The sequence below is a fragment of the Brachycentrus maculatus genome, unplaced genomic scaffold (assembly GCF_059751285.1).
Source record: "Brachycentrus maculatus isolate JH-2025_06_01 unplaced genomic scaffold, ASM5975128v1 h1tg000281l, whole genome shotgun sequence".
Lineage (NCBI taxonomy): Eukaryota > Metazoa > Arthropoda > Insecta > Trichoptera > Brachycentridae > Brachycentrus > Brachycentrus maculatus.
This window is the reverse complement of record NW_028281032.1, coordinates 250,537-270,433: the sequence shown is the minus strand read 5'-3', so window position 1 is coordinate 270,433 and position 19,897 is coordinate 250,537. Positions and strand designations below refer to the sequence as shown.

The window sequence follows — 19,897 nt, the reverse complement described above, 5'->3', positions numbered from 1 at the left end:
TGGGCTTTCGGTGGATCTCTACGCGGGTAGATTCACCGTCGAGCGCGGCCGCGGACTGAGACTTGCCCGGCCGCTCTGCGCTGACGCCAGCACCTGCGGCATCTACAGTACTTTGTGCTGCGGCGCGATTGCCTAGTCGCCGCGTCGCGTACAAGTTGGTCCTTCGAGCCGGATCTTCACCGCAGAGCGCCTAGAGATGACTTCGAGAACCCCATCGCTTCGCTCAGGGAGAGGAGGCACACCACCCAGAGAAGAACCGCCAATGGAAGGAGACTCTGTCGAATCGGATTCGTCAGAGGACACCGTCCAAAGGCTAAGAACGCAAGTTCGAAATCTCCGCGCTACACTACGAGACGTCGAGAGCAGCCGCGGACGCGCGGACGCGAATCCCGAGCCCGCGGCGCGTACAACAGACATGGACAACATCATGACAGTATTATCGAGGATGGCGGTACTATTAGAGGCTTCGCAAGGAAGGAGCCCGGCTTCAGTCCCAGAAGACGTCAGCAGGGTCGGCGCTTTGATCGCGCGCCAGTCCACTGCCAAGGATTTACCCGTCTTCGCCGGAGAGCCGCAGGAATGGGCCACGTTCAAATCGCAGTACACTCAGTCGACGGAGATGTGCTGCCTTTCGGATCCGGAGAACCTCCTGCGTCTACAACGCGCATTGAAGGGACGAGCTAGAGAATCGGTATCATCATTACTCGTGGACCCGAGCCAAGTAGGCGTCATAATGAAGACGTTAGAACTTCACTACGGTCAGCCGGACATCGTTGTGTCATCTCTACTGGAAAAGGTGAGAAGACTCCGCTGCATACAGAACGACGGATCGACGCAGGCATTAGTGGACCTATCGAGTGCAGTTCGGAACGCGATAGCGACCTTGGAAAGCTTCGGCGGGGACTACATGTCGACGCCTCAGCTGCTAAGCGAGCTAGTGAGCAAGTTGCCGCTGTGTATGAAGTTTCTATGGTGGTATAGCAGAAGGGGAGACCCCACAAGGCCCACCGCGAAGGATTTCGCGCTGTTTTTGGAAGACATGACGGAATCGGCAATGATAGGCGGCGGTATAGAGCCGCACGTATATAGCGGAAAAGACAGACAGCGCGAGAGGCCTCACAAGCGGGAGCAGGTGAATACAGTGATTTCTGTGGAGAAAAATGTGAATAGTGTCGTGTCATGTGTTTTGTGCGGACAGAGCCACTGGTTGCAATCTTGCCAGGAGTATCTAGAGTGTAGTGTCACAGAGAGATGGAACATAGTGCGACGGAAAAATCTGTGCTACGCGTGTCTAGCGAATACTCACCGGTATGTGAGTTGCAAAAATACGAGGAAGTGCGGCGTCGATGGGTGCCGCCGAACGCACCACAAAACACTTCATACGAGGGATCGAGCCGAAGTGCGCGAAGCTCGATCCGACTCAGACATAAGAGCGCCAGATAGCAGCGCCCGCCGGGATTCGCCCGCTGCCGCCGGCACCGGGGGCGCTAGACCACTCGCGGACGAGAGACAAGCCGCGAGTACGAGCGAAAGGAACATCGACTCCGGACACAGTTCCCGAGTCTACAACTTGGTTACGAGCACGCACGCTCGTGAGGAGCCAGTGCTCCTGAAGGTGATCCCCGTCACCCTAAGCGGTCCGCGCGGAGAAGCGGACGTCTATGCATTGCTCGACGAGGGATCAACCATAACACTGCTGGACTCGAAGATTGCCAACGACATTGCGGAACCAGGGGGTGCCCGAGGATTGAGGATTCACGGTGCTGGCGGGATGTGCGTTACCGATGCAACTTCGAGGAAGGTGACACTGGAGGTGCGCGGGACTGCGAAGGGACAATTCTCGCTCCGTGCAAACACGATTCGGAAGCTGCATCTACCGCCACAACCGGTGGCTAGTATAGATGGTAGGGTGCAGCATGTGCGCCCGCAATTACTGATCGGCCAGGACAACGCCTCACTTATTGTGTCAAGAGAGGCGCGTAATTGCGGGAACTACATCGCCTCCGAGACGGCCCTGGGAACGGTCGTTCATGGGGGGCGATTCCGCCAGACTTGCGTCAATACACTGATGGCGTTAAGTGCGGACCAGAGGCTGGAAGAGCTAGTCCAGCGGAACTATGCTGTGGATGCGCTGGGAATATGCGCTGCAGCGAAAATACCGCGCCAGGAGGCGCAAGCCATAGAGGTCATGAAGGCTACGACCCGTTTTCTACCTGAAGGGCGGTACGAAACGGGGCTTCTATGGAAGGAAGGCGGGCCTTGTTTGGAAAACAATCGCCGTATCGCGCTGAACCGCTTCTCAAGCTTGGAGAAAAAGTTCAGAAAGGATAGTCAATTCGCCGGGGCCTACCGAAGGAAGATTGAAGAATATCTCGCCAAGGGGTACGCGCGGGAATTGGCAACGGCCGAAATAGAGGACACTTCGAGTGGGCGATGGTACCTCCCCCACTTCGCAGTAACAAACGTAAACAAGCCCGACAAATTACGTATTGTGTTCGACGCCGCCAGCTTTTGTAACGGGGCCTCATTGAACGGCATGTTGGCCAATGGACCGGATCTCCTCTCATCGCTTGTGGGGAATATCATGCGATTTCGCGAGGGGAAGGTCGCGCTGGCGGCGGACATAAGGGAGATGTTTCTCCAAATAAAGATAAGGAAGGAGGACCAGCGGGCGCAGCTGTTCCTCTGGCGAAATAATCCCGACGAGGAAATTCGGGAGATGGTTATGACGTCTATGACGTTTGGCGCTGCATGTTCCCCGAGCAGCGCCCAATATGTGCGGAACCGGGTCGCGGAAGACCACGGGCAGGACATGCCCGCCGCCAGAGATGCCGTGCTTCGAAAGTTCTACATGGACGACTACATGGATGCTGTGGATCGCACGACAGATGCGATTCGATTGCGCAGAGAGGTCTGCGAACTTCTACAGCGGGGCGGGTTTACCCTCGCGAACTGGGCGAGTAACGATCCCGCAGTCCTAGAAACAATCCCCGAGGAATTGAGGGGCAAGTGCGCGCGAGACATTATCAGCGGAACCTCGACGACTGAGAGAGTTCTGGGGATAAAATGGGACCCGGTGACTGACGAGTTCCGCTTCAAGTTTGCGGCGTCACGGGAGGTCCCGGCCGGGAGGCCAACGAAAAGGAAAATCCTGAGCGAGGTCATGAGCATATTCGACCCGCTCGGGTTCGTCGGGTGTTTGACGATACGCCCACGGATTCTACTGCAAGATATCTGGCGATCCCACATAGGGTGGGACGAGGAGATAAGCATAGAACAGGCAGATAAGTGGCGCACTTGGATAAACATACTGCGCGAGACCGAGTGCGCCATCCCGCGGCGCGTGGCGAGCAAGGGCCAGCAGGTAGAGCTGCACGTGTTTTCCGACGCATCGGAACAAGCTAGCTGCGCCGTTGCGTATATCGTAGAGGACACCGCCGCCGGGAAAAGGGCGACATTTGTGGCCAGCAAGTGTCGGGTGAGCCCGTTACGGGCGCTGTCAATTCCACGCCTGGAATTGCAGGCCGCGCTTATAGCTGCGCGGCTAGCAGCAACCATCAAGAAGGAATGCGGCGTACAACTGCGGGAAACATTCTATTGGACGGACTCCATGACGGTGCTGTGCTGGGTCCGGAGCGATTCCCGCATCTACACGCCGTTTGTGGCCCACCGCCTGGGGGAGATAGATGAGCTCACGAAGGCTCGTGAGTGGCGGTGGGTTCCAGGGAAACAGAACCCGGCTGATCTCGGGACACGAGACGGCGAGATACCGGACATATCGCCGACCGGTGTATGGTTCAGCGGGCCAGAATTTATTAGAAGAGGAAGGGATGAATGGCCGCCGCTCAAGGTGACGACGGCAGCATCTCAATCAGAAGTGGAGCTTAAGTGCGCGGACAGCGCTATCGTTATGACAATGCTCCCCGACGAATTACGGTTTTCGTCGTGGAGACGTCTAATCCGGACTACGGCGTGGGTACTGCGGTTTGTAAATCGGTGCCGAAAAAGGAGTCCGGGGAGCGCTACGCTCACGGTCCAGGAGCTCGAGGAATCAGAAAGGGCATGGATAAGGATATGCCAAGAAGACAGCTACCAAGCCGAGATAGCTGCAATCAGACGGGGGGAGTGCCTCCCGCGGGGGAGCCGCTTGATAGGGCTGACCCCGTTCCTAGATAACGAAAGCGTCCTGCGAATGGGGACGCGCATAACCAAAGCGCCCGCTGTGAGCGAGCCCATGAAGGCGCCAGTAATATTAGACGGCGCACACGCATACACCCGATTGATGATCCGGCACTACCATGAGTCGCGACTGCACGCAAGCACGGAGCGAACACTCGGCGAGATTAGACAACAGTTTTTCATCACCCGACTGCGGACAAATGTGAGGAAAGTAATCTACGAGTGTCGCTTCTGTAGGATGCAGAAAGCGCGACCGCAGCCGCCGCTCATGGGACAATTGCCAGTCGGCCGCCTGGATCATCACGTCAGGCCGTTCACCCATTGCGGGGTGGACATGTTCGGGCCCGTACACGTCACGATCGGAAGGCGACGTGAGAAACGGTACGGGGCCCTGTTTACGTGTATGGTGACGCGGGCGGTGCACATAGAAGTCACACCGTCACTGAGCACCGACTCGACGATACAGGCGCTGAGAAGGATGGCCGCTCGCAGGGGGCACCCTAGTACCATATACTCGGACAACGGCACTAACTTCAGGGGAGCTGACAAGGAGCTCGCGGACGCCATGAGAGGACTGGCTGATGATCCCGAGCTCCAAAACGAGGCCACGAAGAGGGGAATCGAGTGGGTGTTCAATCCGCCATCGGCACCTCATATGGGGGGAGCCTGGGAACGGCTCGTCCGGTCAGTAAAAAGGGCGCTGATGGCAATACTTAAAGAACAGTACCCTCGGGAGGAGACGCTAATGACGGCGATAGCGGAGGCCGAGTATACAGTTAATACTCGCCCCCTGACACATGTTTCGCTGGATAGCCGAGACGCCGCCCCTCTGACACCGATGCACTTCCTCATCGGGTCGAGCGGGGCCCAACCACATTTGGCGGACTACAGAGGCGTACCGCCGGGAATATGCCTGAAGAAGCAATGGCGCGTGGCACAGAAGCTAGCGGATGCTTTCTGGAAGAGATGGATGCGGGAGTATCTTCCGACGCTACAACAGAGGCGAAAGTGGCAACAGGCTGCCGCACCTATTAGGGTCGGCGACATCGTGGTGATCACGGACGCAGCCCTGCCGCGGAACGAATGGCCGCGGGGGCGCGTCATAGCAGTCACCCCGGGGAAGGACGGACAAGTGAGGAGCGCCAGGGTCCAGACAGCCGCCGGAACATACACGAGACCCGCCATCAAGCTCGCCGTATTGCTGCTGGGAGACGACGTCGGCGCAAGGATGCCTCCTCGGCAGGGGGGAGTGTAGCCGACGTAAAGAAAACGTAGATTTAGAAATAGAATTAATTAGCTTAGGGACCTCGGTATGTGTTAGCAATGTACTACCCCCTCAATAAAGACTGAAATGTGTCGCTTTCGGGGGTGGTCTTTGCCCATACCGAGGAGAGAAATAGCTCTAGGTTAGATTAAGCTATTTTTAAGATATCTATAAGACTGAATATATTGTAATGTGTATACTGCTCTGCGGTGCGCGCTCGACTGCGCCGAAGTAGCGGAGTGGGGATGTCCTTATACGTGCTAGAGGGAGACGGTACGCGAATGCCCTCGCTCCCTCTACGCCGTGATTGGCGGACATACCCCCCTCCGCGATTGGTCAGGCACGGCCGGGCGGCGCTACGGCGAGGCACCCAGAGCGGGTATATATAGGGGTGTATTCAAGTTAATAAATCAGATTTCGACCGACTACCGCTGCGTTTTCTTCTCTCCGCCCCGCTTCTTCCCGACTTCGCTGCCCGCCCGGACTCATCGCCCCTCAGGAACATTCGACCGCCGCTACCCCCTGGACTTGGACTCGGATTTACCTTGGAGCTGACTGCACCCGGACTGGACGACGACGGAGCCGCCGCGACGACCCGACGGAGCGATACCGGACTTACGACCCGGTTGCCTGCTGCGTGCAGGTTGCGACTGCCGGTGCTACGTACCGCCTTCGCCGGCTATCGCAAGGGATCTCTGGGCTTTCGGTGGATCTCTACGCGGGTAGATTCACCGTCGAGCGCGGCCGCGGGCTGAGACTTGCCCGGCCGCTCTGCGCTGACGCCAGCACCTGCGGCATCTACAGTACTTTGTGCTGCGGCGCGATTGCCTAGTCGCCGCGTCGCGTACAATTATTATCATTATTATTATCATATAGACTCCTTAAGTATTGGGTACATACACACCGACAGTCGTGCTATATCTGGGATTATGTACATTATAGTTATGCTAAAACTTGGTGAATGTACGTGTTACACTCAAGCTATAGGTGGGTGTATGCACATAGAAATATGTAATGTTGTGCTGGGGCTGGGTGTGCGTAAAAAGAAAGAAATACAATTATGCTGGGGCTGGGTGTGTGCACATAAAAAGATAGAGCTGGGTGTATGCACATTGAAAGATGTTAATTGTACTCGGGCTGGGTGTGCGGTAATAGAAAGATACAATTGTTCTAGAACTGGGTGTGTGCACATAGAAAGATATGAAATTATGCTGGGGTCGGGTGTGTGCAGAAACAACGAGATACAATTGTGCTAGAGCTGGGTGTGTGCACATTGAAAGAGATGCAATTATGCTAGGGCTGGGTGTGACACATAGAAAGAGATACGATTGCGCTGGGGCTGGGTGTGTGCACAAACAAAGAGATTCAACTGTGGTGGAGCTGGGTGTAACATGTACATAGAAAGAGATACAGTATACATGCACGCCATAGTCGGGTGTATGTACACAAAGAGACAGTCATGCTAGAAATGGGAGTATTATTTTATCGCTGTATTAATCTATAGATTGTATTTTAGTTATCGCCAGTTCGAAGTTCGCCGTGTTCATTTGTTATTTTATTTTTTCAAAGTACATTTTGTAATTAATAAAAACAGTTTTAATATGAAATTATGTGTGTTTTATTTTATAATTTACAAGATGATCCAGCAAACCCCATATGGGACAAAATAATTATTATTCTAGGTTAGTTTAACATAGCCATTCAGTTCCAACATAATAATAACAATTTTCATATTTACTGGGCTTACGACCATCATAGTGATCACTTTACACTCGTGTAACATTCACCAATTCTACCCATGATTGACAACCACACTACCCAAATTCTTGAAAGTTCTATAAATATGATCCAGTTTCGAAACATTGTTCTTGAATAACTAGAACTTCACTAGAGACATCTATTAGTGAGATGAAAAAAAGCTTTTTTATTGAGTAGAAACTCTTTTATTTGTGTGTGAGGTCCGAATCCCAGATTTTAATCACTTACATGAGAAACGCCAGAAAATATCCTTTTCATTTTATTATTTTAGCATATAATTTTATCAGTTAATTAATTTATTTATTAAAATAATAACAATAATAATAAAACACTTATCTGCACCCCAATGGTGCATAGGGCACTGCGTCATATAAACCCAGTGTTGTTTGATTGTTTACACATGAAGGAAAGGTGATCAATCAGCCCTCCGATTCAGGTACCAGTCCAGGGTAATATTGAATAAATATTACAGTGAAAAAATCACTTATATTTATTTGACCCCCCTAGGAATCGAACCCGGGACCTCCAGAACGGTAGCCGAGCGTGCTGACCATCACACTACAGAGGCGGACAAGATATTTATTATAATTGGAGATAATCCGGATTTGTGAACAAGTATTTGGACATTTTTTGTACAAAATTTTGTAACAATTTTGAGGCGGTATGAGATATGACTAAGAAAGTATATTGGCAAATGTGAACGGGAGAACAGAACAGGACGCACCAAAAAGACTTGGCACAACCAGATCAATCAGATATTTTGTACTATATTAAAAGCGTTGTCAACTTTGTGGTATAGTAATATAACACTCTCCTTATGAACGATGAATGATAAGGAGAGAGTGATCAATCAGAATCTAACATCTGGTAGTGTCAAAAGCCAACGTATTCATAGGGCATTGTGACTAGATGTGGATACATATCGCTCACTCCTTTCAACAATGTCATGTATCAAAAAGCTTGATATTTCAGGAGAAAGTTTTTAAAGTTTAAAAATATAACACAATGTATTAAAAATAAATATCAAGCCACTTATTGAATTTTTACTGTGCAACAGATCTTTTTAGGTAAAACCTGAATGTTTTTTCTGCATTTGAAAATATTAAGTATATTTAAAAAAATAATTAAACAACTTTTCTTCAAAATACAAAAACAACACTTTCTGCGCTGTGGCGGGTAAATATTAAGTTAAAAATATGCCGCTTTTGCTGGGATATAGAACATTTTCTGGGCATTCCAAAAACATACACAACTGAAAATTGGCGATTTATTGAATTATGACGTTCTTGAAAGGAGTGAGCGATGTGTGACTAGATGTGGATACATACATACAAAGGCATGTCAGGACAAAAGCATGTGGCGTTCCATCCTCTCTGCTTATCGGTGCGGGGAAACGTGAGTATATTTTTTATGCTAAAGAATTTTTTTTTAGTGAAGTCTTATATTCTATAATTTTCGAACAACAATTCCAATTTCATTAATTGATTCAGCAGTCACTTTGTGGTAAAATCTATCCATTTTTAATGAATGTTTTACTTAGTAAATATCACTATTTCTTAAAATCTACTGTGACTGTGACATTCCGCATCATTTTTGAACAACGGTGTTTGAAAATGATGCGGAATGTATCGAGACACGTGTCACACAAGATTTTAAGAAATAGTGGTATTTACTAAGTAAAACATTAATTATAAACAATTCCAATAATAACACTGGCCAACAATGATTTTGTAACTGAAATTTTGATGACTGATTTGGACTCAGTTAATTGTTCTTATTCAAAGTCTATATTGGGACAAGCTTGTATCACGTCAAGTTTTGATGTTAGTCATAATATTTTTTGTATGGACCCCATACGTTGAAACCGTAATAGTGGTTGGTATCTAGACATGTTTTAGGCTGGGGTCTAAGGGATTAAAAAAAAGTAGTGATAATTATGGAGTAACAGTGGAAATATATTAACTTATTGATATTGAATATGATAGTGTTATATGTTAATATATATATTTATATAAAAATAATAAGATAAACTTAAGTCAATATCCATAACTAAAAAATCTGACGTGCTACATTTTTTTGCTTTAGTTTTTGAATTCAGCTGTGCATAAAGTGCATAAAGATGTACAAATATACATATAAATACATATATATATATATATATATATATATATATATATATATATATATAATATATATATATATATATATATATATATATATATATATATATATATATATATATATATATATATATATATATATATATATAAACATATAATGCTTTCGTATTCAGTATTAATAAGTTAATATATTTCCACTTAAACCAGCCTATGACAGTCGTCAGCCCCGTAAATGCCCAGACTTCCGTATTCTTCTTCATCTTTGATGAGATGTCAAAAAAAATATATATTTCCACTGTTACTCCATAATTATCAATACTTTTTTGAACCCCTTAGACCTTAGACTAAAACATGTCTAGATACCAACCACTATTACGGTTTCAAGGTATGGGGTCCATACAAACAATTATATGACTGTAATATCAAAACTTTACGTGATACAAGCTTGTCACCAAAGTCCAAATTAGTTATCCGTATTTCAATTACAAAATAATAATAAATAATAAATAAATTACTGACCAGTGTTATTTCGCAAAAATATGTATAATTCTTCATATTCAGCATTATATCAATATATTCTATATTCAGGATAAAACCAATTGTCACGAAACAATAAAAAAATACTAATCAAATTTTTCTAGATTTCCACAATATACATTTAATAAATATATCGTAGCCGTACAGGAAAAAGTGACTAACTAACAAAATGTAAAATGTTCAGGAGGGCCATTTAAGTCACTTTTGCTTAGGAAGAAAATGAACATCAATGCAGTTAATAATTTTAACAAGTTAATATATTACACTTCTAAGTTTAGAGACATCTATTGGTGACATCATCTCACCAATAGATGTCTCTAAGAAACAAAATTACCCGATATTTTTCATTATTTTTTGTGAAAAAAAACGAACATTAAGTGGTCATTATCCCAAGTTTTTTTTGATATTATTTTACTATTTTTCAATTGATGATACCACGATAAGATTCTATGCAATGTCACTTTCTGCTAAGGAGACACTCATCACCATATTCGTTCTAAAATAGTTGTTGTTAAAGCGTTAATGTATAGCTGTCGTGGGCGCCTTGAACTTAGATAGTGTTCTATATGAAGCGTGTAGGGGAGGTTGTAGTATTATTGTAACACTTAGTGTGGCAAAATAGCGTACATTACACCGTAATGAGTGTTCACGGTAACGTAGAAAGACATTTTTGAGATAACGAACACAATCCTATGTTCAGATACGCATGTATAACTGCTATAGACCTACAATCTTTTCATTCCGATTTCTTTTTATTATTTCGTTAAATGTGTCTTAAGGACTGATGAAAAGGTTTCTACAGCAAAGAAAATGTACAAAAAACATTTTCTTATAAAAACTTTTTATGTAGGGTAATTTCTATAACTATTAAGGTTGAGTAAGCTGTAACACGCAACATTCGTTTCAAACAAATCTTGCTATGATGCCTTTATCGATTTTAAAAAAGAGACATATTTGTATTTAATTTATATTTGAAGCAAAAACATTATGATTTTCCATTTTATAATTAAAATGTAACTTTGTTTAAAAATCACTATAAATATTTTATTATAAATTAATTATAATGTCTACTGGTTTCGAAGCTAGCCGCTTCTTTATAAGGACTGATTAATACTTATTATTGATTAAAATGAATACTGATTAATAGTATTAATCAGTCTTTATAAAGAAGCGGTTAGCTTCAAAACCGGTAGATATTATAATTCAGTTATAATAAAATATTTATAGTGATTTTAAAACAAAGTTACAATTCAATTATAAGACATATTTGTGTTTTTATTATTAACAAAAATACTTCATTTTCATACTATTTATGTAAACCTAAGCGGCTCATTATTAGAAATAGGTATCACATTGTGGTAGAGTGGGTTCGAACCGAGAAACTCTGACTTAAGAGTCCGACACTAACCACGCGATCACAACCCGACAAATATTCAAGACCATAGTTATAATACAATATTATAACAAAATATAAATACAGGTTTTTTAAAATCAAAATGGACGTTTTACTAACCAAACTGGACGCCTAACAAATCAAACTCAGCGTTTAACAAATCAAATTGGACGTTTGTCAAAACAAAATTGACGTTAAACTGTTTTTGTTTTTAAAATTAAAGAATTTTAAAAAAAAGTTTCTTTTTAGAGAGGTACAGTCTGTTCACAGTTATTTTACTTCTAGTTTTTTTTATTGATTTATTTTGCAGTTTAAATAATATAAAAAAAAAATTAGAGGTAAAATAACTGTGAACAGACTACGCTACAGCGCGCTGTACAACATTTACAGTATAAATAACTGTGAATAGTCTGTACGCTGTACAACATTTATTGTAATAATTAAGTTGGCAGTATAAATAACTGTGAATAGACTGTACGTTGTGCAAAATTTTTTGAAATGATTTATTTGGCAGTATAAATAATTAAAAAAAAAACTAGAGGTAAAATAACTGTGAACAGACCGTTAAATTAAAATGTTAAATAATATTATTTTGTGTCAATATTAAACCAATATTTAGTTTATTTTTAAAGATATGGTCTAAATCAGTACCTATGTAGATCTCCGATAGTATAATCAGGCCTGGCCAATCCAAATTGCACCCCGGGCCGCATCGATGACCCAATTTTTTCCAAGGGGGCGCATACAGACAGTAATAATAATAAAAAATTGAAAAACAATTAGTAGTAGTAAAGTAAAGTTTAAGTATAATAAATAACTTGAATGCAGAGGTAATCAGAAAGTACAATCAGGGTACTTGTATACATACCAACGAAAAAAATTATCTTTACAGTAATATACTTTTTTATTAATTATAATAATCAAAATTATTAATTGTGACACATAAACCAAACAATATTAACAATTTTATTTTGAATAAAACCAATTTATTAATGGCTCAGTGTGAGATTTGAGTTTCTTTTCACGAGAATATGTGCATTTCATGTAATTACTGAACCTTGATTGGTTTTAATAACTTTAAAATGATTTAAAATATATTCAGAGGGATCCGATATTTAAATCAATCGTCATGCATGACCGCGGGCCGCGACTTGGCCACCCTTGGTCTAAAATATTTATTTTTTATAATTTTTCAAAGTAAAAATAAAAACAAATATTTTTAAAAAAATTTGAAAACGTTTTGAGAATTTGATGCATTCGTGTCTGGAAACTTGATTTTATGGTTTTTATTAGGTTTATTTCGGATAAATCTTCATATAAATAACTCTTAAGTAGAGCAAATCCAGCTTAGTAATAAAAAAAAAACAAAAATTGGGACATGTTCAAAATATTGTGGATAAAAATAGTTTATTTATTTAGGCATATTTATAATTTAAAAGGAATAGTGTGCTTGATTTAACGATTAGTAGTTAATATACCACGCGAATTGAAAACATAACCGTTTATTTCACCCTTACATCTGCTAGTACGTACTTAATTGAAAATAATTTACATTCTAAATATTACATAGGTGTGTTGGTTGTAGGGTGTTTCAAGAAGTATTTTTAAATTTAAAATTTAATAAAATGTTTCTAGTTTAAATAGAGAATTTTGGCATGTAAAACTAGCAACTTGTAATATAAATATTATTTGCTAGTATGTACTGAATTAAAAGTAATTAACATTCTGTATACAACATTTTGAGTGTGTCCAAATACTTGTTCACAAATCTCGACTGTCTCCAATTATAGGAGTTAATTGGAGATAATCTAAGTTTGTGAACAAGTATTTGGACACACTCAAAACGTTGTAAAATCATAAGATTGTATAAGAAGAAATGTAACGATATTAAATTATATATATATATATATATATATATATATATATATATATATATATATATATATATATATATATATATATATATATATATATATATATATATATATATATATATATATATATATATATATATATATATATATATATATATATATATATATATATATATATATATATATATATATATATATATATATATATATATATATATATATATATATATATATATATATATATATATATATATATATATATATATATATATATATATATATATATATATATATATATATATATATAAATGTTTATATTGTTGACGGCTACAGCTATCTTATCCATAAACGTGTCTTTTGAATTACTTAACGTCCAAGTGACTCTGAAATCAAGCTGCAGCTTATGCAACACTGCTTATCATTTACATATTTGGCGTTTAATTTGTAGAACTCTTTTTTAATTTATGTGTTATATTAAATGTTATTTCAAACACTGATTTTTTGAGTCTCCAAGTTCTATTATACTGTTAAAAAACACCGCCTAGTTTCGCTCATTTTTAGAAGAATGATTTATCATTTATTAAATCATTCAATATTTAATGAAACACCCTGTGTTACCACCCTTAAAGCAAAATATACACAGTCAGAGGGATGTTGAACAACAATCGCGGATTCCCGACGCAAATTAAAAAAAATAAATCCCGCCTCGCTGCCTTTTATTGGGTTGGAGGGCGTTATAATCATCCGTAACCAGATTAGCTCCGGGCCTGGACCTAATGGAATATGATTAGTCCAGGGCCGGAGGATTACACTGAGTGGAATATAACAACCAGGATTTCGTCGGCTATATTAAAACCATCACACGTGTGACGAATGAAAAAAAATATCCAATATACAAATATGTTACGGTATATATCGTAGTCGTACAGGAGAAAGTGACCAACTAACAAAACGTAAAATGTTCAAGAAGGACATTTAAGTCACTTTTGCTTGGCATGAAAATAAACATCAATGCAGTTAGTATTATTTTTTTTTTTAAAGAGAAATATTTGTATTTTTATTATTTACACAAATATTTCAATTTCATACTATAACTGTGAGCCTAAGTGGCCCATTATTAGAAATAGGTTGTGGTAGAGTGGATTCGAACCGAGAAACTCTGACTTAAGAGTCCGAGACACTCACCACGGGACCACAACCCGACACAAGTCAATATATTATACTTTCATGTTTAAAATCCTTTGGGATTTTTTCAGGGCAATATTAAGCTAGTAAGATATCAAATAGTCAATGATCGCGTTTTTGTAAAAAAATACACTTGGTCACTTTCTCCTGTATGACTTCGATATGTATAATATGTATATGAGTATAACAACGAAATGCAGGCTCTACATGATATCATAAATGTAGTCTAAATATTAAAGTACCTAATTAGACTAAATAATAAACTGCACTGGTCCCTGAAAGTGCAGGAGTGATCACCTTGCCTTATGTAAGTAACGACCAGGATAACAATGCGTCAATAAGATACAGTGCCTTATGCACCATTGGGTGCGGATAAGGGTTAGAAGAAGATATGTTTACACATATATATATATATGCATATAAAAAAATCTTTAATAGTTTTTCAAATGACGGCACAACGAGCAGCATACTTCAAAATCTATTGAAATTAATCCACATGTGATCTAAGATCAAAAAACGGATTCAATATTAATGTTTAAAAATGGGCAGAATGGTGAAGGTTACACAAGTGTATAGAGTGATCACTTCAGCCAGCCAAATCGTTAACCCTGGGATAACCCACACAGCCTCTACTTTGTTAGAAGTTTGTCTACATATTAAGAATAGGGAAAGTAAATGTCATCAATACATTACAAACACCCAGACCAATTTAAAATAAACATTTAAAAATATATATTTTGCACTTGGCGTGAATAGATCCTGCGACGCCTGTTTCCAAGTCGAACGTCTACCCTACTACGCTACGGCACTACACTATTTTCATAATTTGATAATAAAAGTCCATAGATTATATTTTTCAGTTATGTTTATTAAATATTTTTCCATATAAATTTGAGTACATTATAATTAGTTATTACATTAAAATAAGTTAGGTACATAAATAGATATTTACACTAAAACTTAAAAATGACTTATTTAAAATTAATAATAGTTTTACAATATTTAAAAAGTATCGTGAGAAAATTTAGGGCGGAAACAGACGAGCAGTATAAATCAGTCGGGGTAAACTGATTTAAACTGCTGCGTTCGTACATTCTGCAGTTTTTATACAAAATGCTGATTCTGTGAGTACTGGCGTTTCAAGCAGTCGTTATCGAACAGCTAAAGTTGAAGACACACTTAAGACGAGATTATGAATACAGTAAAAGTGTTTAATATATACATTTTTTGAATAAGTTATTTACAAAATAATAATAAATAAACCCTTACCGCACCCCAATGGTGCATAGGGCACTGCTTCATATAAACGTAGTGTTATCTCGATCGTTTACACATGAAGGAAAGGTGATCAGCCCTCCACTTCAGGTACCAGTCCAGTATAATATTGAATAAACTTATATTTATTATATAAGTTACACTCAATATTACATTCAATATTACACTTATATATATTATATCACTTATATTTATTAAACCCCCCTGGGAATCGAACCCGGGACCTCCAGAGCGGTAGCCGAGCATGCTGACCATTACACTACGGAGGCGGACATATTTTACTTATACGATGAAAAATGTGTGAAATAAAGTCAATAAAGAATTCTGTATGTTTTAAAAATAATATGTATTTTTTATATTTTTGAAAATAATGATATGTTTTGTTATTTAAAAAAAAGGAATAACCCGCAAAGCGTTTATTATATTTGCTTGTCTGCAGGTAGGATAGTAAGGATAGGGAAGGTAAATGTGAAAAATACATCACAAACACCTAGACCAATAGAAAATATTATATTATAAATCTTTCTTGAATTTATTTTGCAATTGGCGGGAATCGAACCCGTGACGCCAGCTTCGCAGTCGAGCGTCTACCCAACTACGTCACGGCGCATTTTTTCGGCATTTACTTTGTGGTAAGACACGATTGAATTATAAATACTGTGAACCCCCCTTTAACGTTGGGATAGGTACCGCGTTATCGGAGAAAACGTTATGGGGAGTTAATGTTTTTTGAATTGTATTTTAATTTTAAGTGACTCTTTTCAGTTATTTCCGATCATTAAAATATATTTAAAAAAAAAAACAATTTAAAACATTAACCCCATAAAATGTACCTCGCGATAACGCGGTACTTATTTCAACGTTGTAGGGGGGTTTAGTATGAAACGCTTATTTTTTTACCACTTGAGTATTATATTTTTTAACGACTAGTTTCGGAAGCTACAGATGCTTCCATTCAGATGGTTTGAATATAAACTAAAGCATTAACACCTCTATCAGTACATTTTACCCCTACCTACACTCCATACAAAGGAATATATATATATATATATATATATATATATATATATATATATATATATATATATATATATATATATATATATATATATATATACATACATTTGTATATAATATTTAGACTCATATCTACGAAGCATGTGTACCCAGGAGAGGGGGGGGGGTAAAAATAAGTATGTGCGATTATTTCCATCCTCATATTTATTTAATATCATCCTGGATAAGAAGCGCAGGATTGATCACCTTACTTTCACTCATTTAACAATCAAGATAGCACTGCAGCGATACAATGGAGTGCCTTTTGTACCACTGGGTGCGAAAAAGGGTTAGAAGAAGAAGAATAATGATTTTTAATATGAGTGAAGCATTAAGAAAATATCGTCTTTTAAAAAATTGTAGATAGAATTTTAAATTTATAGAATATTTTTAAAAATGTGACGTTTTTAATCGTTTGGTTAAAAATACTGCTGTCCAAACTCAAAAAACAGTAAGGGACAATTTTTTTGTAGAAGGTTTTTTTTTGCATTTTTGGAATAAGTAGATTCCACTCAATCCAAAAATGCAAAAAAAACGTTCTACAAAAAAATGTCCCTTACTGTGTTTTAAGTTTGGACAGCCGAATAAATATCACGTTTTTTTGTATTTTTTTATGTTAACAAAAATTTAATAAAATAGTTTTTAAAGTAAATGAAACAGGAAAAAGTTTCGATAAAAATGATTAATATTTCTTTTCTGAATAAAACTTTCGGGGCCCTATTCATGCCTAAGCTTCGGTATTTTAAATAATCTTTCAACATTTTCTCTTGAGAAATTGCACCATTCGTAAATCTTAACAGTAAAAAATATTATGTCTTCCTGGGGCCATTGTATGGTTTCCCGAACTCCTATTTCATCTTTCTCCTTTCAGTTCTCCGACCATCATTTCTTTCGACTTTTACTTTCAGCATATACCATATAAACAAACCCAGAAGCTGAATATACAATAATTTCATAAAATTACACAACTTTATTTTAACCACTTTTTTATTACAAGTACACTTTAACCTACCGGTTTCGACAAAAACCTTATCATCATCAGGGTTTATTAAATTCTAAAACATAAGAAACATTTAAATACTCATAATTTATTACGTTCCCTTACCAAAAACTAAATCTTAAGATTGTAATCCCAAGTTTTTGGTAAGGGAATGTAATTAATTATGAGTATTTTAATGTTTTTATTGTTTTAGAATTTAATAAACCCTAATGATGACAAGGTTCCTATCGAAACCGGTAGGTTAAAGTATACTTATAATAAAAAAGTGGTTAAAACAAAGTTATTTAATTTTATAAAGTTCATAAAATGTGCCACAAAGTATCTGCGAATAACATTCAAGAAAATATAATAATTTGTTTAAAAAATATTTGTATGATTTTTTATACACGTTGAATCAAACTTTATCTGCCTCCGTAGTATAATGGCACACTCGACTACCGTTCTGGAGGTCCCGGGTTCGATTTATATGGGGGTCAAATAAAGTTAAGTGATTTTTTCACTCTCATATATTTATATAATATAACTCTGGATTGTACCAATCCTGCAGTTACCTCCATTGCAGGTGCAACGGAGGGCTGATCACATTTCCTTCATGTGTTAACTTTCAAGATAACTGCGTTTATATGATGCAGTGCCCTATGCACCATTGGGGTGCGGATAAGGGTTTGATAATTATATGCATTGGATTATTCACCCTACGGATGAGATGTATTTTTTTTAAAGTGTCTCAACTTGATATGAAACATATACATATATATGGAAGTCTGAGCATCCCAGAGCATACGACCTAATGTACAGAATGGTAAACGTTACACAAATGTATAAAGTGATCGCTTAAGCCAGCCAAATACGACGTCGTAAGGCCTGGGATGTTGAGAATTCCATATTAATCTACAATACATGTTTCATATTATGTTGAGATATTTAAAAAAATATATATTATGCTATTTTATTTTTTTCTTTGTTAAATCCTTTGTAAAGAATTCATGTAAAGTAAAAAAATCAAAGCAACCTCCCTTTAATATGATAGACACAAACACTGTAAAAAAGAAATTTACCAAAGACTACGAACATATACAGACTATACAAACAATAGAAATCTAAATAAGGTAACTTCCTCGTACTGCATAAAAATAAATGTTCCCCAGTAATATAAAAAAAAACAGGATACTATCAATAAAGAAAGAAGAAAAAAGTCCCTCTCCAAGCACAAGAGCTCAGTCTCTTTTTTCGAGAGGTTCCGCCTAATTAAAATTATGTGATTGTATTGAGTGGGAATACATAGAAATTGTATAAAATTTTATAAGAAAATGTAACTATATTAAACCTTACACCTGTTTAAAATTTGTGGGCAGATAGTGCTTGTGCATGAATAATAACGAAAAAAAATAAAAAAATGTTTGCGTTATGAATTACAATATTGTATATTTAATAAACTAAATTGATGAAAAAAGTTAAAAATAGTAGAATCGCCGTGCTATATTAAAATGATTTGAATTTTCCTTTTCTTTTTGATATGAATATTTTATGACGCAGTTAAATAACTTTTTTAGGATACGAAAAAAATATGGTGTCAATTAAAATATTGTACATATATGCATTATTCGTAGGAGTAAATTTATATTTGAAAGATTAGAAGACCCCAAGAGAATTTTAATATTAACGATACAAGTATTTTACATTTTATTAATTACATCAACTTAACCATAAGTTATGTTTTAAATATATATATATATATATATATATATATATATATATATATATATATATATATATATATATATATATATATATATATATATATATATATATATATATATATATATATATATATATATATATATATATATATATATATATATATATATATATATATATATATATATATATATATATATATATATATATATATATATATATATATATATATATATATATATATATATATATATATTGTATATATATATATTTATATAAATATATATATATATATATATATATATATATATATATATATATATATATATATATATATATATATATATATATATATATATATATATATATATATATATATATATATATATATATATATATATATATATATATATATATATATATATATATATATATATATATATATATATAAATATATATATATATATTCATATATATATATATATATATATATATATATATATATATATATATATATATATATATATATATATATAATATATATATATATATATATAT

The 19,897-nt window shown here is 37.8% G+C and overlaps 1 protein-coding gene across 1 annotated transcript; it reads left to right on the top strand.

Moving 5' to 3' along the window:
* The first annotated feature begins 196 nt into the window (after positions 1-196).
* Positions 197-6,275, top strand: LOC148305192 (uncharacterized). The gene is made up of 2 exons (XM_088267075.1): positions 197-5,395; positions 6,087-6,275. The coding sequence occupies exons 1-2, from the start codon at positions 197-199 to the stop codon at positions 6,273-6,275; spliced, it is 5,388 nt and encodes a 1,795-aa protein (XP_088123201.1).
* The last annotated feature ends 13,622 nt before the right edge of the window (positions 6,276-19,897 follow it).